This window comes from Scleropages formosus, chromosome 9 (assembly GCF_900964775.1).
Source record: "Scleropages formosus chromosome 9, fSclFor1.1, whole genome shotgun sequence".
Classification (NCBI taxonomy): domain Eukaryota; kingdom Metazoa; phylum Chordata; class Actinopteri; order Osteoglossiformes; family Osteoglossidae; genus Scleropages; species Scleropages formosus.
Genome location: NC_041814.1, coordinates 19,778,281 through 19,806,149, shown reverse-complemented (window position 1 = coordinate 19,806,149; position 27,869 = coordinate 19,778,281). Strand labels below are relative to the sequence as shown.

At 44.6% G+C, this 27,869-nt stretch overlaps 1 protein-coding gene across 1 annotated transcript in view; it reads right to left on the bottom strand.

The window, feature by feature from the left end:
* LOC108935399 (collagen alpha-1(XV) chain-like) overlaps positions 1–24,898 on the bottom strand; it is a 58,868-nt gene extending 33,970 nt beyond the window's left edge. Inside the window, exons 1-2 of the mRNA XM_029254851.1 lie at positions 24,544–24,898; positions 24,296–24,399 (exon numbers count right to left, since the gene is read on the bottom strand). Coding sequence (XP_029110684.1) covers positions 24,296–24,399; positions 24,544–24,554 — 115 coding nt within the window. The 5' untranslated portion in view covers positions 24,555–24,898. The remainder of the gene's footprint in view (positions 1–24,295; positions 24,400–24,543) is intronic.
* Between the last annotated feature and the right edge of the window lie 2,971 nt (positions 24,899–27,869).

Below are 27,869 nucleotides of genomic sequence, written 5' to 3'. Positions count from 1 at the left end.
GAGGTCTTTGCTGATTAGTGGGGGCAAAAGCTGAGCTTCCGCAGGTGGCCTGACTTTCCTACACAAAGAGGTGTTTATCTAAGCAGGGAGACTGGACTGTGGTCGTGTTCCTCTTAATCGCTCTTCTACCATAGACGCTCCTTCAGACATAAAAGCACCGATGTAGTCATCTAGAACAAGGGCTCTTCATGTCTCTTCCCTCTCCAGTCACATGAACAACTGCCACAGCGTGACTGTCCGACACACTAAGCACGGAGCTGAGCCCGTTCTGCTTTTACACACACGTGCCATTGTCCGTTGTGTCTTAATAAAGGCTCAGATGAGTCGGCAGCAGCGAGGAGCGACGTTCTCCACAAGCAGTCCATGCCTCCCATCTCCCCCGCGGCAGAGTACCCCACCCTTGCTGCCACTGTCAAGCCATCAGCTCCTTTTTGCAAACTTTTCCTGACCATTTCAGTAGGACCTTTTTCAGTGGGAGACGTCTGCCTGGGATTCATCAAGTTTGCATAGGAAAAAGGAAAAAAAAAAAAAAAAAAAACAGTCATTAGGGAATGGAAGCTTTGAACATCTGTTTCCAAACCACCCCCAACATCACATCCTAACCTGCTACCTCAACCATCCAGCCGTCCACGTGTTCTCTGTTAAATGGCGACCCACAGAACAATTGGCCCTTCAGCAGAGGGTACGGGGGATAACCCTGCACTCATCTGGTTTCCATCAACTTCGACTACCGAACAAATGACATCGAGTCTGCTGCTGCAACTGAGAGTGGCGAAGCTAGCTGGACCACAGCACTCTGCAGAAGGTCTCTCTCCAGGTCCAGGTGTCACAGGTTCAGTTCTACATCGAACCGCCCTCCTGACTGGACAGAGTAAACCGATGTGGGACCATCAGTTATCCTTCACACTTGGGACTCTCCACAAGGCTGAGCAGATACTGGGTTGAGTATCAAGCTCAGCAATTCATGATCAGGTTGTAGGCTGGAAGCAAATAAAGACACACTATAGCACACAAGGGGGGGTGCGGCGGTGCAGCGGGTTTGGCCGGGTCCTGCTCTCTGGCGGGTCTGGGGTTTGAGTCCTGCTTGGGGTGCCTTGTGGTGAGCTGGCATCCCATCTGTATGTGGTGTGTCCCCTCCCCTGTCAGCCTTGCGCGCTGTGTTGCTGGGTTAGGCTCCGGTTTGCCGCGACCCCACTTGGGACAAGCGGTTTCGGTCTCTGTGTGTAGAACACAAAGTTTTGAAAAGCCACCAAAAATACAAACTGGAAGATATTTGTAACCTTCAAGCGTTTCATTTCCAATAGTGAAAGGAATTGTGCCATTGCCTTCAGATCTGAAGATCACAAATTCAAATCCCATCTGCTGCAGTACCCTTGACCAAGGTACTTATCTCAAAATTCTCCAAATTAACCAGCTGTATAAATGGGTAAATAACTGTAGGAAGCTTAAGATTGTAAGTTTCAAAGATGTGATGCAAAGCAGTGATCACACTGTTCCGATGCAATGTTCTTAAATATTCGCAAGATGCAATTTTGTTCTCCTACTGTAAATCATTCTTAAAAACAATTCAGACCAGACGGTAACATCAGCCCGTATGTTAAAATATTACGTAGTTTGCAGACATGGCACTGACACACTATCCCCGAGAGGTGCTCAAGAAAAACATCACTTTGTCTGACTCATCAAAAAGTGGCCAGATCATACAGCAGGTTCAGATTTTGTGTTCAGGGAGGGAGTGTGTGTGTGTGTGTGTGTGTGGGCAAGGAGGGGGGGCTCATGAAAGAGAAGAAGAAATCTGTGAAATCAAGTCAACCATGTAGATGAAAGCGCTTTGCTGATGTGGCTCCACCATCCTCTGTGCATATGGCTTTGTTTACAGGACTCCCAGAAGCAGACCATGCACCTTGTCCCTCAACAAAACATGGGGAACAGGAGACCTGCTGCACACCTCAAACCTCCAAACAGAAATGCACATCATATACACCCCCAGGAGCACATGATGCGATGCTTATTACTCCGTTACGAGCGAATCCCCTTCCCCTGGAATTGCTGCTTGGAATGCAGTATAATGTGTCTTTCAAGTGTCATTGCATAACAAGACACTGTGCTGTCCATCACTGGCTGGTTTTGAGATCAAATTCAAAGCAAGAACTTCCATCAGAAGTTGACCTTTGTAATCCTCCCCCCATTCAAGATGATATCAATATATTCCTTTATCGCCGACTATAGTACCTCATTAGTACTGGGAACACTGCACGCATTTAATAAAGATATGAATGTTAATACCACATAATGTCAGAGGAAAAATCTAAATCATAATTTACCATGTTGCCCAGTAGATGACAACCAAGGGTACCCTTCCTTTTAACACCGACTCATTTTGTACAGGTGTTCAGTCCATACATGCATTACGTGCCAGCGGTAGAGACTGTGATTTAGTCAATGTAGAAATAATAATAATACTAATATTAATAGTAAAAAGAATAAGCCACGGCTGTACCGAGTGCAACTGTAGGTGTGCGCTTGTTGCTAACAATGAGCGCCAACGAAGAGGGATGATGACATTTTGAGCAAGGCATATGAGGGATTTAGATTAAACCCAATTTAGTCTCTAATGGTGTTTAATGCGTATGAGTCGGAGCGCCTTCTGATCACTGAGCCACAGACAGGTTTGGCAGCGAGCCGGCCGAGCATCAGGGGGTTCTTCTCAGCTGTGCCGCTGCCGCGCCGCCCGGTAATCCCCACGAACCATCAGCGGCAGGCCTGTTACTTTGAAATTAAACCTCGCTTTGCGCCAGCAGCCTGCGCTCAGTCATTGCTTTAATTGCGTGGTCCAGATTGGAACGCTACCTCATGTCTTCTGAACTCACATGTGTGGTTTGAGATGGCAGCGCGGTGCAAAGGGGACTCTGTTCCTTCCCTCTTCAAAAACCTACAGGAAAATCCCCAGTGCACACAGACCTGCCCAGAATGCAGATCCGATGGAGCGGTCATCAATGCTTAACACTGTGTGGTTCCGTGGTGAAGAAGGGGCGCAGAACGGCCCGGCAGGAAGGTTAAACTCCGTTTGTTGACAGCAGGGAGGCAAGACCCAGGTGGACTCCCCTCCACAGAGTTAGCAGGCCAGTAATGCTCCCATTCATTCACGCAGACGAGTTTCTAGCAGACCCGTCACATCTGATTTGCGTGGGAAGGGAGCCCAAGGGTTACGTTACGATAAACGGCACACATGGTAACGACTGCACGTGCCAAGCAAACATGCTCAGTTATCCAGCGTATTAAAGATCAGGTGGAAGATCCGGGAGCTCCCCAGAGACATCGGAATGAACGCAGGAGACCGGTCTATGGGTGTGGCGAGGTTGGTCAAATCCCAAAAACAAAATCAACTTTGGTACGGACAAATGAAGGAAGATGTAAACAGTAAAATACAAAAGAACACAGGCTTACTTGGAATCCTCTGTGAAGGCAAATCATAGAACCCATGAAGTCATTTCCCAACATCTGTTTCTTTATTGTAATGAAAACGATTTCCAACTAACCCCACCTCACTCATTCTCTTCTATGTTCTAAATAATGCCTCGCAACAGTCAAATTTTCTTAAATTACACTAACGGTTACATTTAAGATTATTATACAAGTCACATTCTTTACACAGTAGAATCACATCACAGTGACAGCAAGAAAAGTGCAGAAATACTGAATATTTATTGAATTCACTTTGATTTGATGCCATATGTTGTCTTGCTATATGGTTTAGAAGCATTGGGCAAAAAAAAAAGGGGTTAAAAATACTTAGATCAGTACTGCCGGGCTTACTGTGCTCTCGAAACTCAACGGGAATGTGCGTTTCTTCCTTTATCCTGTGTTCTAGCGTCACCCATCTCACCTTCCTGGACGGTACTTAGCAGGATCACTGACAGTCTGACACAGAGGGAGGAAACCACATTCACCTGATCACAAGTCCATCTCTTGTAAGAAAATGTCCCAGTGTGCTGTCAAAGGACAGCAAATCAGTCAAAGGTACTGGTGCGCAACGTTGTTTTGCAGTTCCATCGGGGGGTCGGATTCCCTCTACTGCAGCGGCACTAAAACACGGGTGCAGTTTGTGTTAATGACGGATATCTAAGCAACAAATTTCTACAAACTAAAAGAAAAAAACAGACCTGATTGCTTTAACGAGCTCCCCATAAAACTTGGTAACCGTAGCAAAACGAACAAGGAACCGCAAAGACTGATGAGTCCTGCTAATGTCAGCAGGAAGAAGGTTACTGGAGACGGAGCGCTATTCTTTCGTTTGGCCTTCCACATCCATTACACATCACACACGAAACGCTGATTTACTTATTAGGGCTCTTTTCCTAAATATGACTCCAACCACAGATTAAATGCCACTCCAATTTATCAATGTATCCAGTGAAACAAAGAATGTTGCTTTAAAAGAAGAAACCACTTTTAATTACTATTCCACTTTTGCAGGCAATGACATCACAAACAAGCAAGGCCAATAGGACATGACTTACAGATGTGCGTTTCAGGTAAACCGAGTGCTCCAAATTGACGGTAGCGTGTGAATGTGTAAACAGATGAGTGCGTGACTGCCCTGTGATGGGCTGACAGACTGTCCATGGTGTACCCTGCCTTGCACTTTATCCTATGCCGACAGGCACTGGACCATCGTGACCCTGCACTGGACGAGCAGTTATCGATAATAGATGGAGGCATGGATGCAAGTAACATTTATGCCATTCCTCTCACTGCGGTTGCCATAAAACTGTACCCTCCAACAATTTACACAGAACTCTTAACAAGAGAGCCAAAGAAACCATTGCGGTAGTAAGTGCACAAAACCAAGACCTCATCTCTTTAGTCTGTGACCACTGTCAACCTCAATCGTTTTCCTTGTACTTCCTATGGTTTTAGAAAGACAGATTTTATCGGAGGTCACGCACCCTCGAACTGTTGAACTTAAATTTAGATACTGTATATTGGGGGGGGGGGGTGTGTGGTGGCGCAGCGGGTTTGGCCGGGTCCTGCTCTCCGGTGGGTCTGAGGCTTGAGTCCCACTTGGGGTGCCATGCGGCGGACTGGCGTCCCGTCCGGGGTGTGTCCCCTCCCTTTCAAGCCTTGCGCCCTGTGTTGCCGGGTTAGGTTCTGGCTCGCCGCGACCCCGCTTCGGACAAGCGGTTTCAGTCAATATGTGTGTGTATTAGAAGGCTACACTAAGTTAGCTGTGATATTCTAGTTGTATTTAATAACTTAAAAACCCACTGAGAAAAAGTTTTACTGGCAAGAACCAAAGTGATACCCATGATTTTGTAAGGCAGCAAGTGGTAGATGCGTAGATCAAATACCGCAGAGTAACCCCTTCTCAGAAAATTAAAGGCCTGTCATGCCCATTCTTTACCTTAGACATCAGAACAGGAACATTATCAAGGCAAATCAACACGAAACAGATGGTTTAGATCCATTATCTCACCATGAACATTCTTGTGTCAAACCAAACACTACGTATATCCTGTAGCGGTTTAAATCAAAGTCGACCGTAGTATCGTCTGCAGTCCTGATCATTCTTTGAATAAAAAGAAAGGGATTACACACTGGATGTCACACACTGCCTTCCGCTTTCATAAACGACAGGTTCGGTTCTGTGTTCAGACAAATAATTACACTTTAGAGAATATGAACTGTGCGATAAGTCCCCCCCCACGCCTTCTTTTTTTTTTTTTTTCCCCCCCTCAAAGTGACCAATCATGCCTAAGCAGTGTGTGTATTGTGTTCATGTGCATTATTCCCAGCTGAACTGTGCAGGTGTGAGAGAGAGAGAGATTCCAGTGAACCTGTAACTCCTGTGAATTCAGGCTCTAAAGAACAGCACATCATCAAGTCAGCTGACGGGGAGGGTTCTGGATCACAGCCCACCAGGGCCCACCTTTGCAGTTCGGCTGTGTCCCAAGGATTTGCTCTCCTCTGAGCTGAGAAGAGAGGAGTTTCATACCACTGTCCTGGGGGAGCAGAAGGCGAAAGCCTTCAGTAATGAGGAAAAGGCAGCTCTGTAGAACTCCCCGCTCCCCACCCAACCCCCAGACAACGGATCCAAACTCCACAGAGCGGCATTCAGGAAGCAGTATGCCAGCCATGCTTCCAGGCTCCATCACCAGGGTTTAATTAAGATCACGCCTTTTCTGTGAAATCGTGGCTTTCTGTGAAATCGCTGCATCGTGCGCGTACATTTTTTCTCCCTTTTTGGGCTTTTGGGCCCATTTACCGAATGAATGTTTAACTGCCATTTTTCCAGGTCTCCTTTTTCAGTGCGGGGGAAATGGATTTTTAAACATTGTGTTCAAGTACAATAAGTGCTTTACTCCCCGTATAACAGAGCGAGTCACATGTGTTAATTGCTTCTGCAGCACAAAGAGGAAGAGGAGGAGGGAAAGGGCGGTTCACCGAGCCCCCGGGGTAGGCGGGAGCGCCACGGGCATTCCGCCAATCCAACCATTTATATGGCCAATTAGTGAGGATCTCCTGCTGGTCAGACTGGACAGGAAAAGAGCAGCTTGGTAATGCAGGTACCAAAAAAACATTACTTCTGTTTTCGCTCACTTGCTCTCCAGCTTTGCCTCATTCAAGAGCCTAATTAAAGAGGTCAATCTCAGCATACAGAAGCAAACCTTTGACTTTGTTCTGAGTACAGTTGGGGACAGCTGGTGGTGTAGTGGCGAGAGCTACTGGCTTTAGATCCAAAGGTCGCAAATCCGATCCTCATCTCTGGCTGCAGTACCCTTGAGCAAAGTACTTACCCTAATTTGCCCCGGTAAAATTACGCAGATTTATTAACGGATAAATAATTGCAACCTTAACATTGCAAGTTGCTTTAGAGAAGAGCATCGGCTAAATTAATAAATGTTAATGAGTACATGTCTGAACCACCTTTCCATTCCCCTTATAGCTGCATTTGTGCTCTTACTGCCTTGTATGCAGCAACCATTTGTTGCAGCAGCCTTTCTTGTGAAGAGTGGTACAATCAAAATGGTAGTCTTTACAAATTTACATACTAAATCTCAGAAATTCATACATTTGATCATGTGTATTCTCATAAACTGAGTTTTCCCCACATAGTTTAAAATGAATTTCTGCATCAAGCACCGAGACTCAGAATGCTCCTGCTACAATGCAGTTCCGTGTAACCTTGAAGTCGCTGGTCTTTGTTCAGCAGAACCCATCTTCTTATCGTTACAGCTAGTAAAGACTTTCAACAGCTAAGGAAAATTTTTCAACATGCTCTGCAGAATGCCAGCAGTGCTGTCATGATGTAGATAATCATTTCTCATTCATCGACCTCGGGGGCACATGACTTCGTTCCAATCATGTGCAACAGCACACGATGCGGCTAATGAAGCAGCGTCTTCGGTTCGTTGGCCGAGTTCTTTAGTTAAATGGGGCGGTGCCAGACACAGCTCGAACGAACGGTTGGACACCGGCCCACGCGGAAAGCCCCGGTTTCGAGAAACAAACAACTGGTTTAGTCTCAGCTAAAGCCAGTGAACGCTCCTATCCTCAGACAAGGTCTCACCTGCCAGTACTCTGTTCAGATATTCAGTGCAAGGAGCAACATGGAGCCTAACACCGACCCAAGCTTGAGATATGGCAGTCATCCCATTTTACACTTTAAGCTCTTTTACACCGAGTTTGCTTTTCTATAACAGCAGTCAATGTATCCTCTATAAGATGTTTTTCTTTTCCTTTTTAAATATTCCAGAGGGCAGCATTTCAGAACATGCATCCAGTCAGAAACGTTTTACCTTGTACAGTATGTGTACTGTGACCACATCGGACTTGAATCCTAAAATGCCACCTGAGAAATAATTGCCGTTATTGGAGGGAAAGACTTGTAAATCAAAATGTTGAAAAATAAATACATTTTTTGTTTCATAAAAGGACTCCAATAACATTAGAAAGGAAAACTGCTGGAACAAATGCTGTACATAAATGGACTGTGCCGTTGTCTCTACAGAAACACATGCCATGCATATCACTTTAACTCTTCACATCACCTGGCCATTTTGTTATACAGACTATCAGCAGGAAAGAATTAAAGTTTAATTCCCAAAAAAATAATTACTATCGGACTCTTAGATGAGATGTTTAATCGGAAAGGTTTCATATATGAAGCTGGACGGCATGAATAAAGGAGTATAAAATTTTTGAGCTATGCAATTTGTATTGGAACATAATGACAGAGTAATCAGAATGGTGACCATGAATCATACTGAAGCATCGCAGCAAATACTCAACCATCCATCCATTAGTCCATTTTCAAAACCACTTATCCTGCTGAGGGATAACCTGCCAAAATTCCCACAAGGAATTATGCTCTGCACTAGCCAATAATTAGCAAAACATACCAACATGATGAAGCCAAATTTAAATTAGAGTCAAATTTACCATACAACGGACTCACTGTATTCTCAGCTCTGACTGAGAATCTGTCATTTGATACGAGCTCGTTGACAAGGGGATGGGGGGGGGAAGGAAAAATGTCTGGAATGTTTTATTCAAGCACCGAACCACCTGAGGGGAAAAGGGCTGACCCGACAGTAGGCCACCAACACAGGCTCCCCTAGCGCTTGGGAACATAAGGCCTGCTTAGTGAATGCCCCGTGATCGGTGAGGTCAACCACCATGGGGTTATGAGCTACCGGGTAAAGAGTGAAGGGCTGTGGGGAAAGAAGTAAAGAGTCTCGCAAACGGTGGAAGGATGCTAAATACATCTAAAAGAAGGTAATGAGGATGGACAAACTCTGCTTTTGAGGACCCCCGTATTGACCCAGGTCTGGTAATATGAACAGCAGCTACCCCAAGCAAATATTTGAATGATAGTCCTTTCCTAAAAAATAAACCACTGTGCTGTATCTTATATAGTTAATACTGCACTGTATTACTGCAAAACACACTCAACTCATTTATTTAGCAGACATTTTTCTCCAAAGCAACTTCCAACGGATACTGTGTAGCATCATCAGCCCCAACACCTTATTCACCAAGGTGACTTACACTGCTAGATACACTACTTACACTTGCATACGCAGAAAACCCACACGGACTGAGTACGGACTGAACCCATGTCCTCTCGCACCGACAGTTTACACAGTTCCAGCTGTACCGCTCCAGTGGATCAGCTGTGTACTCGAGATCCTACACACAGCGACGAGGGGCTACAACAACGCTGAGGATGCCGTGCGCCCTTTACATGTTATCATGAAGAAGTGCTGACATATGACTCAACGTTTTTAATAAACCTCTGCTGCTTTACCACATCGGCGTCATGTGGCCCAAAGGGTCACTTTTCTTCTCTTTTCCCAAAGACTTTTCCATCCCCCCACCACCAAGATTTTCATCTCCACCTCAATATTTCACCTGAGTCAGTGAGATTACTGTAATACTGCGATGGGGGTCTGCTCAGCAGTAACCAGACAGAGTAATCAAAAGCGGCTTACCACAATGACAAATGCCAAAATATCAGTCCAGCAATTTATAAAACAAACTAGCACAGCTGTGCATCACATCCTACAGCAAATTTGGGGAAAGTAAATAACAGGCTTATCTAGACGGAAGAAAAGCAAAATATGAAACAAGGCCAGAGCTACTTGTGAAATGTCCAACACATTTCTGAAACCTAACATCCATCTAGGTATCGTTTGAAAAATATTTGCCAGTCATTTTTCAGCTGTACTTCTTTTGCCGCAATGCATACTTAAGTGTGTGGTATACACAACTTTAGGAGTTTGATAAAGCCAACAAGCCTTTCCAGACCTAGGAAGCAGAGGACATGAAAACTGATAACCGGGATAAGATATCAATCCAATGTGGCCACTTGGGTATTCAGAGCTGAACTCGGTCATTCCTGAGTCACCAGTTTTTGGATTGTGGGGGGGTAGCGGCATACGAGAAGAAAGCTCACGTGAACATAGAGGGAGTTCACAAACTCAACTCAAAGACTGGCCTAGGTTCAAAAACTCCTTGACAAACTGTGCTGTTCCCCGATTGTAATCTACTCTTTGGAAATTACTTCTTCATAGAGCATAATTCATCTACTTCCATGGGTGTTAACAACTACAGCACATGAGGGACATCACCAGGCTTGAGGTCAGGTCCTGCTGAGAAGGGCCACCTGCTGCTGAAAACATACAGGATCATCATGAGTGAGGAGTACTTCCACTGCAGTACCTCGTTTAGTTACTGCCAGTGAACCCTTTGCCATTTGGAGAAGGCACACAGCACCAAACAGGATCACTGCAGTTTGACCGATTGTGTAGTCAGCGAGAGTCACATTCACTGGCTCCTGCTGTGAAAATGGCAGTCGTTTTCCACAACTGATGCCAGTCTCACACACCCAAGCTCTACGGTGGATTATTAACAGTGAGCAGAAACTATAAGAACAGCGAGTAGCGCTGCTGTCTCAGTGCCTGGATGGTGCGAGAAGACATGGATTCGATCCCCGTTCAGTCTGCGTGGAGTTTGTTCTCCCCGTGTCTGTGTGGGTTCCCTCTGGGTGCTCCAGTTTCCTCCCACACTCCAAAGAGATGCTGTTCGGGTTCCCCCACAGTGTGTGAGTGACACAGACAGAGTGTGTTTCACTGATGTATGGATGAGCGACCCACTGTAAGCAGTGTATCTAGCAGCGTAAGTTACCTTGGTAAATAAGATATGTGGGCTGATAGCAATATGTAGAGTTCGCTGGGAGTCACTTTGGAAAAAAGTGTCTGCTAAATAAATGTGGGACCAGCGGTTCTGAAAATGTATTTAGTGATAATGGGCTTTCTGCTGGAGTGCTACTGATGCACTCTTAACGACCTAGAAGGACAGTGTAATGATGGATCTGGTCTACATCACTGGCAACAGAACAATTAGTCTCAAGTTCACATCTCCACCTGCATGCTCCATGTGCTGGCTCATTCTGCTGCGCTGTGAAGGTGAGTTCAAATAGTGAACCTTCTGTGTAGGCCTGAAAGAGAATTCCACGCTCCTGCATGAATTTAGAGAACTTCAAACGCCCAATTTCAAGTTCCCACGGTTAACAGAATGAAGCCATTACTGCATGTTTATAAGAATGCGAAAAAGACAACGTTATGTAAAGCAGCTGGAGAGCATCTAGTGCTCCACTTGTTGACTTAATTTCCTCCTGATGACATGTTTTGCATGATGTCAGAGCCCACACTGGGTTTAAAGTGGTCAGAGACAATCATGATTTTCCTCCTGGACATGGATACACTGAGCAGATGTGCAAAAGAGCCAGCAGTGTAAGTGTTACCTGCAACTGACCTGTAGTCAAGGAGCAATGATTATGGTTCTTGCACAGCCTTGTGGGAATGTGGAAGATGCAAAGAGGTACCACCATTAGTGTGGATTTCCCACTGTGTTCCTAATGCCTGGGAGTCTTGGAATGACTAAGAATTTCATCATGATGTGTCATTGATACAGACAGTTGCCAGAACACACTGAGTGCACTTAACAAAATGTGAGTCCAAACATAATACGGGTCCATTGCGGATGGGGCAAATATTCAACTGGTATAATCTAGGGCCATGCCATTTTTTCATATACAAAAGGTAGAATAATAACTTCTTTCTCTGAGATGTAAGGTCCACATTTTGCTCTTCAAATTCCTTTTTTGCTTGACCTGAAAGGAGTACCACTATGTAATATGAGAGCTGTGTCCTTAAAAAATACTGGGGGAACAGACCACACATTGTCCTCCGAACAGACTGGGACTATAGATTAAGGTCGTATAAAATACATCACAAGGAATTCCAAAATATTCTCAACGAGGCCAAAATCAGTCCTGAAATAAAAGACAGAGAGTAACATGGACAATGGAACGCACAGCAAATGTATGAATGCACAAAATAGACTTCTTGTCTTGCGATCATACTGTATTGAAAAATAGCATATTCAAGGAAACCTCTACAATGTAACACCTAACAGAACAGTAAAATAGTAGAAAAGGCAGTAACCATTTACGAGACCGCCAGTCAACAGATTTAACTAAGCATTTCTACGATTTTCCTAAGCAGAAAAACTATAAAACTGTGCATTCTTACAAACATTAGCTCATCACCCTCCTGCACTAGAAGAGCGATACCACAGTGGAGCTGTATATTTTAAACCGCGGGGCTAACGGGAACACGACAAATCATTCTCATTACATAGCTCTGTGCTTGACCAGCTCTGGGTCACCCTTGAAACAAAGTGTTTCGGAAATGACACGGCCTCTCAAATTGGCGTCTCCCTTGCCAGTTTGGCTCCAAAATGTAACCTTTGCCTCTAAAGTCTTTTTCGAGCACAAGCGCGAAACCTCCCGTCCACCTATTCTGTATCTTCCATAGCGGGAGGGAGCCTTGACTCGAGAACCTTACGTGCAACAGTCCGTGCACGAATGCAGTGATGATCACCAGGTTATAACGTCTTCCGCCGTGTCATATCATCTTCACAAAGATATTTGAAATGAAATAATTCACTTTTTGGAAAAATGTTTTCTACCCTTGATGTAGAGGCTCGCGTTCTGTCTTTTGTTCACCGAACACGTGCGAACATTTGCCTGTGGTACGTAAGGACTGTTTGCGACTTGTTGGCTTAATGCGTTATTTGCAGAACCCCAGAGAGACCTTCGCCTGGGTGTCCCCCTGGCCTGCTCCAGTGGGCTAGACCCTCATTCTTGGCATCAGTCAGCATCCTCTCAGAAGGATGGGTGTAATCACACAAAATAATCCTGGAAGATTTATCCTAGAAAGCCCAGAACAGCTGGGTTAGCACTAACCGCTTCATCCAAACTGCTGCAATCCCCGCTACTTCTCTATGTTGCTCTCAAAGAAAAACCTTGATGTCAAAATGATGTGTGATGAGACCATTCATTACCTTGGCTTCTTCAACTGCTCAAGGTTCTCCTTCAAGGGGAGCTGAGGCACATGGTCTGTGTCACCAGAATTAATGGTGGACAGTCTTCCCGTTGGTGCTTTTTAACGTTGTTCCAGTCAGGATGGCTATTATATGCGTTTCCTCCATCAAAAGGGCTTTGTATAAGACTAAGGAACCGTGTTAATTTGAAGGAATAAATATCTCCTCTGATACAAGTCACTCGGTGACCACAAACAAGATAAGTTCCGTTCTAAACTTTACTCACTGAAATCTTTCCTCTAACGAACGCTGGATGAGGAGTTTTGAACTTCTCTTGTGGGTTCATTAACCAACTCATCCTCTGCCAGTAGAAAGTCAGTTAAAACTTTACAGGCTCTTTGTATAAATTCAAACCAATCGAACAAACGTGTGCTTTTACACACCCGTACCTGGGACACAGATATGCAATTGTACACAAATTCCGATATGTCCGCTGTCAGAACGTAGCATTTACATTCATTTATTTAGCAGACACTTTTCTCCGAAGCAGCTTCCAATGAACTCTATGTAGCATTATCAGCCCACACACCTTATTCACCGCGGTGATTTACACTGCTAGATACACTACTTACACTGGGTCAGTCATCCATACACCAGTGGAACACACAATCTCTCTGTCACTCACACACTATGGGGGAACCTGACCAGCATGTCTTTGGAGTGTGGGAGGAAACCGGAGCACCCGGAGGAAACCCACACAGACATGGGAAGAACATGCAAACTCCACACAGACTGAGCGGGGATTAAACCCACATTCTCTCACACCGCCGAGGCGCTGTGTCACCGTGCCGCCCGTAGCAATCTGCTCGATTACTTGATGCGTCAGCCCAGATTGCTGACCCTGACTGAAATTCCCAAACGTAAGCAACAAAGTGTTGCACACATCTGGATTCTGTGTCTGGTCTATATCTGATTCCAAACATGTAACCTTCATTTAATGAGGACTAAGACATGCTTGAACCACAGAGGCCCTTCTCCACATTGTGTTCCTTGCCGATCTCGATGTAGGCTGCGGGAGTGGTGCATTTTGTCCTGGGACGTGTTTGTGGGAAAAGTGGGGGCTCTTCCAAGCTTATTCTGAGAAAAAAGAACCCGAAATCCCCCGCTGCAGGAAGGAGGTGGAACAGTGAAGAATATAAAAACAGCCATTTCAAAGGCCCCCCCGGACAAAAACAGTTTCCTTAAAACAGCCCACCAGTAGTATGGAGGTTATGTAGCATGAAACACATTGACTTGGTGCATTAATTAGAAAAGAAAAGCGTATTTAAAAAAAAAAAAAAAACACTTATCCAACAAAAGCAGCAAGCTTGAAAAACATTATTACTTTTATCATTAAGTTTATAGGCCTCCATTTCAATAGCTTTAAACAGCAAAGTGTATCATTAGCTGGCAGCCAAGTGAAGAGAAGATTCCTGTACTCAGTTTAGGGCTTGGACAGCTGCACACGGCCACTTTCCGAACCGACAGGACAGCACAGCACACCAAGAAACTAGGAATCTCTAACATCCTCATATTCTTGGTGGGGCCCTTATGGGGTGAACTCACCACATATCTAAAGCATCGCTGGTCTTAGAAGAGTTTCAGGGAGCGCAACAGGATGAGACCAGACTTTTGCATTATGCATCTCACGGGACACCGAGACTCTCGCACCAACACTTAACCTTCCCTCTCGAGGTCTCGGATTACAAAAGAAAAAAAGCTCTCGTTCGAAAAGTCGACGTGGCAGGAGGACCCCCGTCTCGCTGGTTCCGACCCTCGCGGATAACTCCTCGGAGGACTAAGCGGAAATGCGTCCGGGGACTCGATGATGATCGAAGGCAGCGGTACTCGGGTGACATCAGAGTTACAGCGAAAGCACGGGAATTGCATCATGCTACGGAAAAGCAAGAGGATGCCAAACCCCACACTGCACTGCTGTTAATCAAGTCGAAGCAAGGAGGTGAAAACCTGACTGAACAAAGACTATGATGTGATATTAGGAAATCCTAGCTGCTGTTGACCTGGAAAATGATAATCAAATCAATTAAAAGACTAGTGTAATAGCTATACCATGACAGCCCCCTTTCAATAAACCTTAGATGATCTCCAGATCCCAGTCAGTTCCTCAGTAGTTAGAAAGTGTAACGGTCAAACAAACAGTTCCACAGAAGTTTGAGGGAGCAACAAATATGGGGACAGCAGAAGATCATCAGTCTTCTGCTCTGACTGCTGGGGCCAGCTGGCTTTCCGAACGACTGCCTTATTGGGTCCGAACTCGCTCAATGGCTCTCTCTTACAGGGAGCTCACAAAAACGGACTATTTTTTTTTCCCAGCCATTTATAACAAGTACGGAAAGATTTTTATTTGTATAGCTGTCCCAGTTATGGATAAAACAACAGACAAGAAGAGGTGGACCATAATATAATAGAGAGTGCAATACATTTTAGCCATTGAACGAGGAGCAGTGATGTGAGACCACATCTTTCAGCAGTCACTCTGAAGTGTACCGCTGGTTGCCATAGCACCCACCAACCTTCCCATCCAGTTCTCTTGATGTGCCACCTCCCTGGTTTCAAATATTTATTCTCCCAAATCCCAGTCAGCGGTTCTTGAACAAACTCCAAGGACTCTCTGTATAGTATAATTGGCAAAGTCAGGAAGTAATACACACTAAAGCAGAACCATTCAAGGTCACTTAAGGTAGAATTATTGTACTCTATGACCTTGCCCATAATGCACTTATTACTCAGCTTTTCACAGGTATATTTCTGTTTTAATTTGCTAGTCACTTCAAATTTACAGCAGTGACTGGCTATTTGGTACCTCCAGTTGGACCGCTTTCCCAGATTTATTTCTATAGTCAACACTTGCTACTGTTGCATAGATACCGCTCATTCTGTGAGTGATCCTACTTTGTTAAACGCATATTTTCTTTATTTTCTTTCTCTGGATTCTTGTGCATATAGATTTCCAATTTGAAGAATTATGAAAAATGCTCAGCTCTTCACAGCTCCCTTACTCCCCATCTCATTTGTTTATATCACGGTCCTGGTGGTGTGAAGCCTATCACTAAAGCATGGGTCACTAGGTCAGGCAGCATAGACAATGTATGCAACACCAATATATCACAGAGCAATCACACTCACACACAACAGGCAAATTAGGGTTACCATTTCACCAAACACACGTCTTTTGACTGTGGGAGGAAACCAGAGTACCTGGAGGAAACCCACATGAACATAGATGAAACATGCAAGCTCCACACAAACTGAAGAGGGACTGGAGCTACATGCAGTCACACAGCCCACTTCCTCTACCTGCTGCATCACCATGCTGTCCTCCCCCTACCCTTACAGCTGATATATGACATATCAGGTTTGTAGTCAACCAAATTGCTCACTACAATCAATATATTTTGATAGCCATGTAAGATTTTAGAATTAAATTACCCTTGCACAGCAGGATGTCACCTTGTGTCAAGGGATCTTAGCCAGACAAGAAACTGGCTATTGTTTCAGCTGCTCTAATCTCCAGGTGCTTCCAGATGTAATTCAGATATAATGACACAATAAGGAGCTGGCTGCCAGCATCAGTGTACACTGTCAAAACGTGTGTTCCTCCAGGACATCCATCTCAATACTTAAACCACTGTAAAAATTAATGCTTACCCCAGCCGTTACTCTATAAACGTACAGTATTTTCCGGCAAGAGTAAAGAAATGAATGGTAAACTATAAGCGTTTGTCTGAGTTTGGATGCATAACTGAAATTGGCTACAGCTCCTGCTTGCACATGTTTCCAATAAGAAAAACATATACTGACACCGCAGTGGCAGCGAGGTCTGACTCAGCGGCTCTGTATGCTGACTGGGTATCTTCCACGCATCAGGGGGTACCGCAAGAAACCACGGTCGTTGGGAGATTCCACGGGACGTGGCCCGAGACGGGCGCAGCCTCAAGTCCACACTCCATCACACGCTTCCGTTGTCTCGGAGGGAAGCGCTGACAAGTTTAGGACGCACGCTCCTGCACTTTCAGCCCTGCTGTTGACTTTTCTTCGTGAAATTAGTGGTGCCGTCACCAAAGAGCAGGGCCATTTCTTTACAACTGATACACGCAGCAGAGCAGCTGAACTACACAGACAAAGCAAAATCAAACAGCTGCTATTCCACTTTAACATCTGGGGACTACCTCAAATTTTACTGTACCGGAAACTCATAGCCAGTAAATCACAGCCATATTAGCACTCATTATACTGCGTTTAATCAGACCTATAATACTGTTATAACAACTTAACTATTTAAAGATGTCATTTCATGCTTGCAGTAAAAAGCACATAATCAGTGTGCGTGGATTAAACTGCATTATGTTCCCGGAGGTTTCTAACTAAAATTCCACCGTGCCTCTATAGTTCCAGGACGGCACAACTTTAACGAAGAAACTTGACCGCGCATTGCAAAACAAGCGTCCCCCACACTTTGTGGAAGACAAAATATTCAGTGCAATTTACAGCAATATGCATAAGGCTGAAGTAGAATGATGCTGATACTACGGGTGCTGAACAGATACTTCCAGTACCCATGGTAAGCGCAGACCTATTTGCAACAGGTGACGGACAAAGAAGCACAGAAGAAGACAGCTTGAAAAGGTTCATTGTGCGGTCAATAAAAAGAAGTAGATCACACGTTAATTCCACCCCTGAATTATTGTCTGTATGAAAATGTGTCTAACACAGTATACTCTACTGATTTTATATCATTTACAGCTGTTGACTTAAAACATAAAATTAAGTTAAGGTCATATAACATTTGGATCTGAACTTAATTTTTGTTTCCAAAAAACCGAACATGAGCATTAATTTCCATAACTCATCTGGAATCAAAAAGGGGGAGGGCGTTCAAAATGTTCAAAAGTTTCTCTTCCTTTTTCTTTCTTTAAAACAGGTCCGTCATGTACTGTGGCAGAAAAATATCCATTATCTCAACCCAGAATACACGGAAGAAAACTTGGCGCTAATCGAAGCTCAAAAAAGGATCCACGGACCTCCCACCATTGATCGAAGCCACAACGAATCAGAGCCTAACCCAGCAACGCAGGGCTGAAGGGGGAGGGGACACACCCAAGATGGGACACCAGTCCGTCGCAAGCAGGACTCGAACCCCAGACCCACCAGAAAGCGGGACCCGCCCGAGACCGCTGAGCCACCGCACCCTCTCCGAAAACCCTTAAAACGCAAATTCGGTCTCAGCCTGTTGGCCTAAATGTCCAACTCAATTGCAAGTCACTGACTCACACTGAAACCTCATCAAGAAGGTGAGGCTGATTTCTTGACCTAGCAAGAGATGACAGCATATGACAACATACCGCACACACCAGAGCAGCCCTGTTTACAAGTCCCTTTATTTATACTGATGGCATCAGGTTCTGTAATGGTTAGAGTACTTGCCTTCTAACTGAAGGGCCTAGTACTAATCCCTGCTCCTGCTGTTGTACCCTTGAGAAAGGTTCTTACCACAAATTGATAAGAGTAAAAATTACCCGGCTGTTTGAATTAATAAAACACTGCAAGTAGCTTAATAAACATAGCAAGTATAATAAGCTGCCTTGGGCAAAGGTATCAGCTAAATGAATAAATGTAAATACTGGACGGAAGTGGCTGGATGGTTGCTGGGAGGCAATAAACATGTATTTGCACTACAGTAATATATCTAAAGTGAACATGTTTACTTTCAACTGCTGGTGGGTTTACATGTTCCCTTTTTAAAAAAAAGACCCTTTCAGAGTGCGCAATTGAGGACTGAAGTCATTCCATAATAAGCCAGCATTAATGATCCTTTCTCTCCAAACCATGGCAACAAATCGCTATGTCTGTGGAGAAATGAAAGAAATGTGTGTCCTCAACCGTCTCAGCTGGGACATCCTGTCACAACAGTTTAAACAAGCAATTAAAGATGAGGTAGGGCCACACACTGGGCAATAAATACTGTAAGCAGACAGCAGAGCTGCGAGGGGGCGTAAGCCCACTATTCTCAGACCAATTACCGACTGGCTGGATGCAGGGAACATGCGAACCTAATTGAGAGCAGATCACCAAATCAGAACATTAAAACAGCACGGTCTCTGGGATGGCGGAGGTCCTGAGTGAAATTCAGCGACAGCAGGCGGCGTAGCCTTTACAACCACTACCTTTGGACCCGGAGGCCCCAGGTTCAAACGGGACCTCCTGCAGTAATACTCTTGAGCAAGGTATTTACCCTGAATTGCTCCAGTAAACATTGACCAGTTTGATAAAAGTGGATAAATCACTGTAAATATCTTTGGAGAAAAGCATCAGCTAAATGAGTGAAGATCAGGTATTTTGAAGAACTGTCAGTTTTTATCTCCAGCTGAAACAAGAGGCAGATGTACTGAACAGAAGACCTGGACTTCTGAGAGAGCAAATATTCTCCGAGTTTTAAAGGAACAACGAGGAAGACAACATCCGCATCGCACGCACAGCTAGAGCGATGAGTCCGAAGCAGCTTTTTCCTCTGAGCGGAGCGAAAGACGTCAAGGTCACGAAAAGGCACTCTGGCACCGGGCCACGGGGGACAAGAGCAAGGCCCGGCAGCGCAACAATCCTCCCGCATCTGGGAGGCTGGATTCCACAGTTCGGTCCCGTCGACCCCACAGATGGAGCACCCTGCGGCGTGTCCACATACTCGGAAGGCAGTCGCTTCTGGAGCATCTCCAAGGTCCTCGGTATGTGACCAGGGGCTCTTCAAACAGGGGACATGCAAGGAGGCACCGATACACGTCGGTGATCAAAAGCCTAGTTTCTCCAGACTCCTTACAAGCTTCATAATTCTGTCAGTACATAGGAGCTTGTTTGCCACTAAGGCCCCCGTTGTAGTTCGGTGCTGTGATTTGTTACCCCCAGTAAAGCAACCTCAGGAGGCGCCCACAAAGGAAAGGCAAAGCATCATATTTAAGTTATTCTGTAAGTGTTTATACATCGTATCCTTGTGCAGATTATTTGCTGGCTTCATAATACAATCACCTTGTCTCCTTCACCACTGGTTTCCACCGTGATGCTCAGTTTCCAGTCATGGACACGGTGTGTTTTCGCTCTTCCCGATGTTAGTCACTGCTGCCAGGTCACACCCAGAAGGGGTGTGAAAATATTTCCCTTTTTAAACTTATTTATTGTTCATTTTACTTTTTTTTTTATTTTTTTTTTTTTATAAATATACTGGACCCTTTTCCCTAAGGCGCAAACAAGTATTTTCCCCTCATGACTCAGTGTCACAACTGGGCTTGCAAAGATCACTGGAGCATTAAATAAAAGGGCTTTAATAACTTAGAAAAATAAAACCAGATCAAAGGACAGAAAAACAAGCCAGCCGTACACTTCCTCTTTGAAGGTTTATGCTTCAGGAGACGTACAAGCAATTCGTAATTAAATCGGTTCAAGAATGATAGCCATTTTTGGGTAAAGGGCTTCTACAGATAAGAGTCATAAATGGAAAAGCTACCAGATGCTCGAGTTTGTTCATTTACCAGCTGGTGGGAGTCATAATCGCCACGGAACCATTTCAACCGTTTTCCTGTTATTGTTATCATCCTCGCTTCATAATACTGGAGCGGCTCTCGCCCACGCCGCACGCTGCCTGTAAAAATATGAATGTTAGCCAACATTTCTTCATGAGCTAGGAGGCCTTGTGTTACCCTAGTTTATGTTCAGACACTTCTACTGAGGCTGCTCTGGAGGAGACATCCGAGCAATTTATATTTCTTTTTAAAAAGTGCTCCCGACTTTACGGTTCTTCGGCGTTACCGGAATTGCCCGTCCTTGTACAAACACCACCGCTGTACGTCCCAGGCGCGTGGTTCACATGGATATTGTAAATAAGGCCACAGAAAAATGTGCCCGGGCTGTTGGAGGCCAGGAAAAGGTAAATACATGCCAGGCCCAGCCCCATTTACAGCGTGCTGGGGACTGTGTCTTTACAACACCGCAGGACTTTCGCCGATTATATATGGCAGGGCTGCTGGGTGACAAGGACGCCGCCGTGGTCCATCGAAGACACGGCAACGGCAGGACTAAAAAGGCCCGATGAAAGCAAGCATCTGAAAAGCAGTCTGGTTTACACGGGCCCGCATGACACCAAAAGGCCTGCCAAGCGAGAGAAGTCCAGCGGGCACCCAGAACACAATGGATGGAGCTCAGCTCATCCACCGCGGAATCCGTCACATATACAGACCTTGGCGCTGGCACTGAACAGCGGGTGTCAGGCAGAACTGCCCTCATTCATACAGATTGTGTTTGAACACCACAGAGACGCTTAAGCTCTTCTTTTAACGGATACGTACTGTATCTTCTGCTTAATATCTTCCAGAACTTCGACGTTAAAAATGCTATGAAAACGTATTTTCATAAAACCTCATGCCAAGTTTTCAGCTCGGGAGAATGGGGTGGCCGGAGATTTAGACACAGACAAGTCAACAGTTTGCACCGAGGTGCTGTATTTGGCCTGGAGCTTCTCCAGTTTAGATACTGGCTCACCCAGACAGAAGCTGGAGAGAGAAATAATACAGAACTGTTGGTCTAATGGAAACCAACTACAAGCAGAAAGCAGCGGAGAAGGTTGGAAGAAACAAAAATCCTAATACAAGCCAAATTTCTTGCCCTTTTAGACAGCATTAAGGTTTGTAATCATGCCTCATCAATCACCAAGAACTTGGAGAAACCCTTAAGACCTACAGCCCAGTTAAGCCTAAAGGCCTCTGTGTGGGTGGAAAATGCATAAAACTTGGATAAACACTGGCTGTGGTGACTCATACGAACTTACAGGGGTCGGAAAGGGCAAGGTACCAGATGGCAAGAGCTCAATCGCCAGGAGACCGCTGCTGAACCCCATAAGATGCGGCCCGTCGGCAACAAGGTGCGGCTTCTGTCCCGAGCTTCCACCTCGGTCCTTCGTCAACGGAGGTCCTGGGTGCAAGGCAGCCATGCAACCTCACCATGTTGGTATCTCACACCTATGTGGACTAGCAGGGTGCTCTCTGCTTTAGACGGTAACCTCCAAACCCAGAGTGACACACGACACACACGACGCAGAGCACCTTCAAGCTAAACGCTACATGAAATCTGAATCAGTGCACGTCTCTACCATTTTAAATTCAACTGCTTTTAATGCCTTTCCCAATGCATCCTTTATTTGGAGAAATACCTCTCCCATACATATAACACCCTTTGTTTATAACCAGCATGAGCTGAACTTACTTTTCTACCTCCACTGCACAATGATATGATACCACTGAAGAAAAGAAAGACCCTTCTGGCAAAGTAATTACTTTGCAGTTGTAATGCTGCTCAGGCAGGAGGACAAGGCAGGGGTGTGCTGTGGTGAGAGGTAAAAGATATCATGTTGAAAAGTGTCCTGTTCTAGTTATTAACTTTAAAATATTGCCAAAACATTTTGCCCCCGCTTTAATTCCCTCTCGGGATGGGGTCGGTGCTCGCAGACACCCCCCAGTGAAATGTCAGCACTGGTAATTTGTAGCTTTCCAAATTGCAGCGGACAACCATTCAGATGAGGCAGAAGGGTGTAGCTAAATACACTGAATAATCTGCAGAACATCTTAGACTTTTTACTGATTTAGTCAATTTAAAGCAGTAATGTAAGCTTTAAATCTTTCATTCTGAAAATCTCAAAACTGACCAAGGAAAAATACTACTACTTGAACACATATCTTGATAAATATATTATTATTCATAACTAAAACCAGAATTTACATGTACACTTTTCTCCAAAGCACCTTACAATGTGCAGACAATGAGGGACAGCTGGTAGCATAGTGATTAGAGCTACTGACCTTTGGGTCCAAAAGCAGAAGCTCTAACCACTATGCTTGCATTTGCCCTAAGTTAAACTATATCTGCTGCTATAACTAATTGGACAACATATAGAACTTATTCATATTCCATCTCAGCAACAGTGGTTTCTATAGCAACTGCATTTGTTTTTTTAACTTTCCACAATATTTCTGAGTCTGGAAGTGGAATTTCTTCTCTGCCTTTTGCACTGGCTGGCAAACACTGTTCTCCTTGTTTTATAAGTTGGTGAATCATCCTACTGTAGATTTATTTCAAGTGCCACTGAGTCACAAATGCTTACTTTGCATTCATGACCTAATATAGTGAGAAATGATCTTCGAAAGGATGCATCCTTAGAACCACAGAGGGATACTTGGTTATGCAATCACGTGATCGTGCAGACCGCACGTTTCAAGCACTGTATAATTGTTTTTCACGCATGGACTCCAAGCAAACCTGGTCTGCTGCCCTAATGTTTGTGTATAACTCCTTTATGTACCGCTGCCAGTATTTCTTGGACGCAACAAGTTGTTGCACCTCTGGTAAAACACACTGGGAAATCAATGGGGATAAAACTGATTTGGATTAGGTTTAAGGGGGGGGGGGGGGGCGGGGTTTACATGCATATCTTATCAATCAATCAAACAATAGCAGACAATTATTATTTACCTTGATTTATCCTGATGCCTTTGTCAAAGATAAATTAAGATGTTATATAAACATCGTCACAATTGTTCTAGAATATATTTAACTGAATATCTGCATTCGATTAATGCAGTGCAAATATATTTATGAAGGATACTAGAGCAGGGGCAGGGAACTGAAGCAGGACTTTACACAGCGAAAGGCATCAGCAGTAACCACTACGCCACCTGCTGGCCAATATGAGAGAGGGAAAGCGGTACGCTGCACATATAAAACGCAAGTACATATGTGGTTCTTTTTATTAAAAGTTGACCGGTTTCAAGTCTTTTCTCACAGCCGTTCACACTTTGAAAGGCAGAGCACATACCTGCTGAGGTGACACAACTGTACCTACAGTAGAACTTTTAGAGGCTCCACACGCAACATTTCTGACCGAAAGGTATTATTTTAAAAGGACGTTTGGTATTTAAACCGTTCAAAGCAGAGTTTTGCACACACACGCCGAGCAGGTAACCGCAGCAACCAAAGCCATCGGTTACCTCCCCGGTACCATGGAGACCCAATGCCAAAGGTGAGCCAGTGACCCATGGGTGCCAAAAGTACTCAAAGTGACTCAAAGTGAGCCAAAGTGTGCCACACACTCTGATTCACTGGGTGCCAAAAAGACCCAAATTTTGCCAACAATCATGTGTGCAAAATGAACCAAAATTTGTCAACGTGATGCAAAGTGAACCAAAGCAAAGTGAAAGTGTGCCGAAGTGATTTAAAACGGAAACGGAGCCAAAGTCAAAGTGCGCGCAAGTCGTGTGCCAAGTGAGCAGGTATGATGATGATGATGATGATGAGGACGGGACTCACTGACCTTCTTCCTCCAGAAGCTGCACCGCAGAGAGGCGGCAGGAGCTCAGCGCCAGAAACACGGCGAGAAGAAGAGGCCACTGGATGATGAGCTGCTTGGGGCTTAAACTTTAAGTTTAAGAAACAGAACAAACAAGGGGGGCCGGCGGGTCAGTTGTGGAAAACCACGTGAAAACACTGCAAGTTCAAGTGAGGAGAGCAAAAAAAAAAAAAAAACTAGTCTAAGCGAGGCGGAAAAGTTGCGTGACTTACCGAGACTCCATCCCGGAACGCAGTGCGTGGTCCGTGGAAACCCGCAACTTACAGAAACGCACACCGCCGCGGCTTGAAGTTGAAGCGCTTAATGCTTCCCCGTCCGACTGACTTCGTCCGACTCGCTCCTTCTCCTTCCCCTCCAAATGGCCCAGTGAAACAAAGACAGCTTCAGTACCTCGCCGAGTGAACCTTCGCGCTGTGAAACCCGACCCCCTTTCCCATTCTGCAGCGCGGAGGACACACACACACACACACACACACACTCCTCCCAGTGCGCCTGGCTGCCGAGCGGACGGGCGAGCGCGCGCTAATGCCCCCCTGTAATTAACGCACGGCACGTAACTGTACCTTCGCACCGTCTTGTAGCTCGTGTGACGTCATCGCTTGAAGCACTGCGGTACGCGAGGGTCCGTCAACAGTATCTGCAATAATCGTATTTCATTGGGAAAGTGGTTCACGTCTCCACTTGTTACATCCACATTTATTCGTTTAGCACATGCGTTTTTTTGAAAGCGACCCCAAACCCAAACTAAAGTGCATTTTGACTGACATACAGACAGTAACTTAGTCCAAAAACCTTTATCCCTCCCCTGCGTAGTTACGCAGCCGCATGATAAGGTGATGGGGTGCATTTTTCAAATATACCTATAAGAAAAGACTTTATATATAAGCGGAAAAGGGTTACGGTGCAGGTAGGAGATCAGGAGAGAAGTGGGTCTGAAAGAGATGAGACCTTTCTTTCTTTTAAGACGTTTCTTTAATTTAGAGAGGGATTCAGCAATTCTGAGTGAGAGAGGAAAATCGATGCACTACGCTGGAGCCTGAACCCGAGAGTCCGTGAGGTTTGCTTTCGGGCCTCTTGAGTCTGGCATCACTAAGCGGTCGGAGGTGGAGGAGCGTAGCAGTCTTGTTGGGGTTTAGCGATTGACCGCATCCTGTAGGTTCATTGATGGTCTTGTGGGCCATAACTGGAGCCTTGAACTTTATATGAGCAGCTACAGGACACCACTATACTTACCCCTCACAATTACAATAACTCCAAAGTTCTCAGTACCGATAGCCACACACATTGTTCAGATGTTTCATGTTTGGTGGTCTAAATGTATCACTTTATTTAAGCTCTGCTTTGCCAGGATGACTTGTTGTCATATGTAAATGATCTTATATTTTAGAACCCTACATAATATCCATTGTAAGTTGCTTTGGAGAAAAGCATCTGCTAAGTGAATAAATTTAAATGTAGATGAAGCAAGTTTCACCACAGCAGTAATGACAATAGAGGGCTGATGTAGAGACCCAGGCAGGTAAGTCTTCAAGAAGGTCATGAAGGGTCAAAGCTCTGAATGTACCCCATCTGAGTGGCACGCAGTTGTGTGACATAAGCGTATCTGAGGTGGTGTTGTGAATTTAATGTACTTCCACATATAGTACGTAAAATAGATTTTATATGTAATACATCGTGATGACTGGTCTTAAAAGACCGTGGGTGAGTTGCAATTTTCTCTAACACGTTTTGGACACACATAAATGCATGCTTAGAAGAAAGGAAAAGCAAACTTAACTGACCAAAATTTAAGCTGGCTGTGATTTGAAATGTTGGCAGTAGTGTATTCCTACCACATTTTTTTTGTCTGTATAAAATGTTTTTTTTTTCTTTTTCATTTCCATGGTGAAAATCTTATTGGAGTTCTTTCACAAAGCTTCAAAGATGAGTGCATCAGATGGGTTCAAATTGTACTCTATTGTTCCTTTTCCTGTTATTTATGGCTGACCTTGATATAGCTGTTATATTTTTCCGTCAAGCAAAATTAAACATGGGGCATAGTTCAAATGCCCAGCTGCTGACCAATAAAAAGATGGTTTCTTATTCTTAAATGTTAACAAACGTTTCCTATGTAACATTTTTTGTAAAATCTTAAAATATTTTTAAAATAATGGGGGGGTGCGGTGGCGCAGTGGGTTGGACCACAGTCCTGCTGTCCAGTGGATCTGGGGTTCGAGTCCCGCTTGGGGTGCCTTGCGACGGACTGGCGTCCTGTCCTGGGTGTGTCCCCTCCCCCTCCGGCCTTCCGCCCTGTGTTACCGGGTAGGCTCTGGTTCCCCGTGACCCCATATGGGACAAGCGGCTCTGAAAATGTGTGTGTGTGTATTTTTAAAATACTATTTCAATTTAATTTATAGAAATATTTAAAACATTAAAAATTCACACATTTTAGGATGTGGGAAAAAAAAAAAATCTAATTACGCAATTTGCTGGTTCTCTCGCCCGTTAATCTGCCCTTAAAAAGATAGGTTATAATTCTATGTGCTGTTTTAGTGTTTCAGAGTACTTTGTGTTTATGATTATGCTTTACAACCATATTTATGGTCATTTTATGTTTGCGGTCCTTTTACTGGAAAGGACACTAGCACTGGGAGGTCTGCATTCAAAACCTGCTTTTGCTTTTCTGTGCCGTATGACCGACCTGACAAAATGACCCAGACCAGGGGGCTAATAAGACATTGTTGTGGTGACATTGTTTCCTCAGCATCGAGAGTGTTTGCAAGGAAAAGGAAGTGTTGATATAGCTGATGCTGACATGTTTATCAGTCATAAAAATGTTAGTTATCCTCAGGGTGTTGTTAGAGTTGATTATGCTGCATCAGCGATCATTCAGAAAACCGCCATGCTGAAAAGCGTTTATTTATTGCGGTGACACGTCACATGCAGAGGCCCGCTTCACTAACAACAGAACTGTAAATCTCGTACAGTCAGTGTTTTCTGACATCGATAGCCTACATCACGAGCCTTGGGTACTGTGCATAGCTCAAAAACCACCGTCTCTCATTTTGCGGCCATATATGAATTCGTTACCCGAGGAGCTCGGGGAAAACTAAGACTATAGAGTTTTCTTCAGTGTTTATATCTCAAGCAAATGTTCCCATTTGCTGCTAGATCACATCTACAACACATTATTATTCTTACTGCAGCTTGCAGGCCAGCAACAGTAGCCCCGTGGTAAAAAACCGTGTTCATCTGAACATCCCTCAGAGGGCAATATAACTAACTAGGGAAAGTCTTTCAGGTGCTGTGTAAGTGCTCTGCCCTTAGAACAAAAAGATTACATTTATATTTATTCATTTAGCACATGCTTTTGTCCAAAGCAACAAACATCTCAGCAAAAATACAATTTGTACATTACATTAAGAGAAAGAGACATGGCTGCAGACATGTGACTCTCAAGTAAACCTAGTTTGTCACCTTCCACTTGATGCACCGATGTTCATCGGTTGAAGTGGATGGAGCTGGATTACAAGCCAGTTCCAATATTTCTTACTTCCAA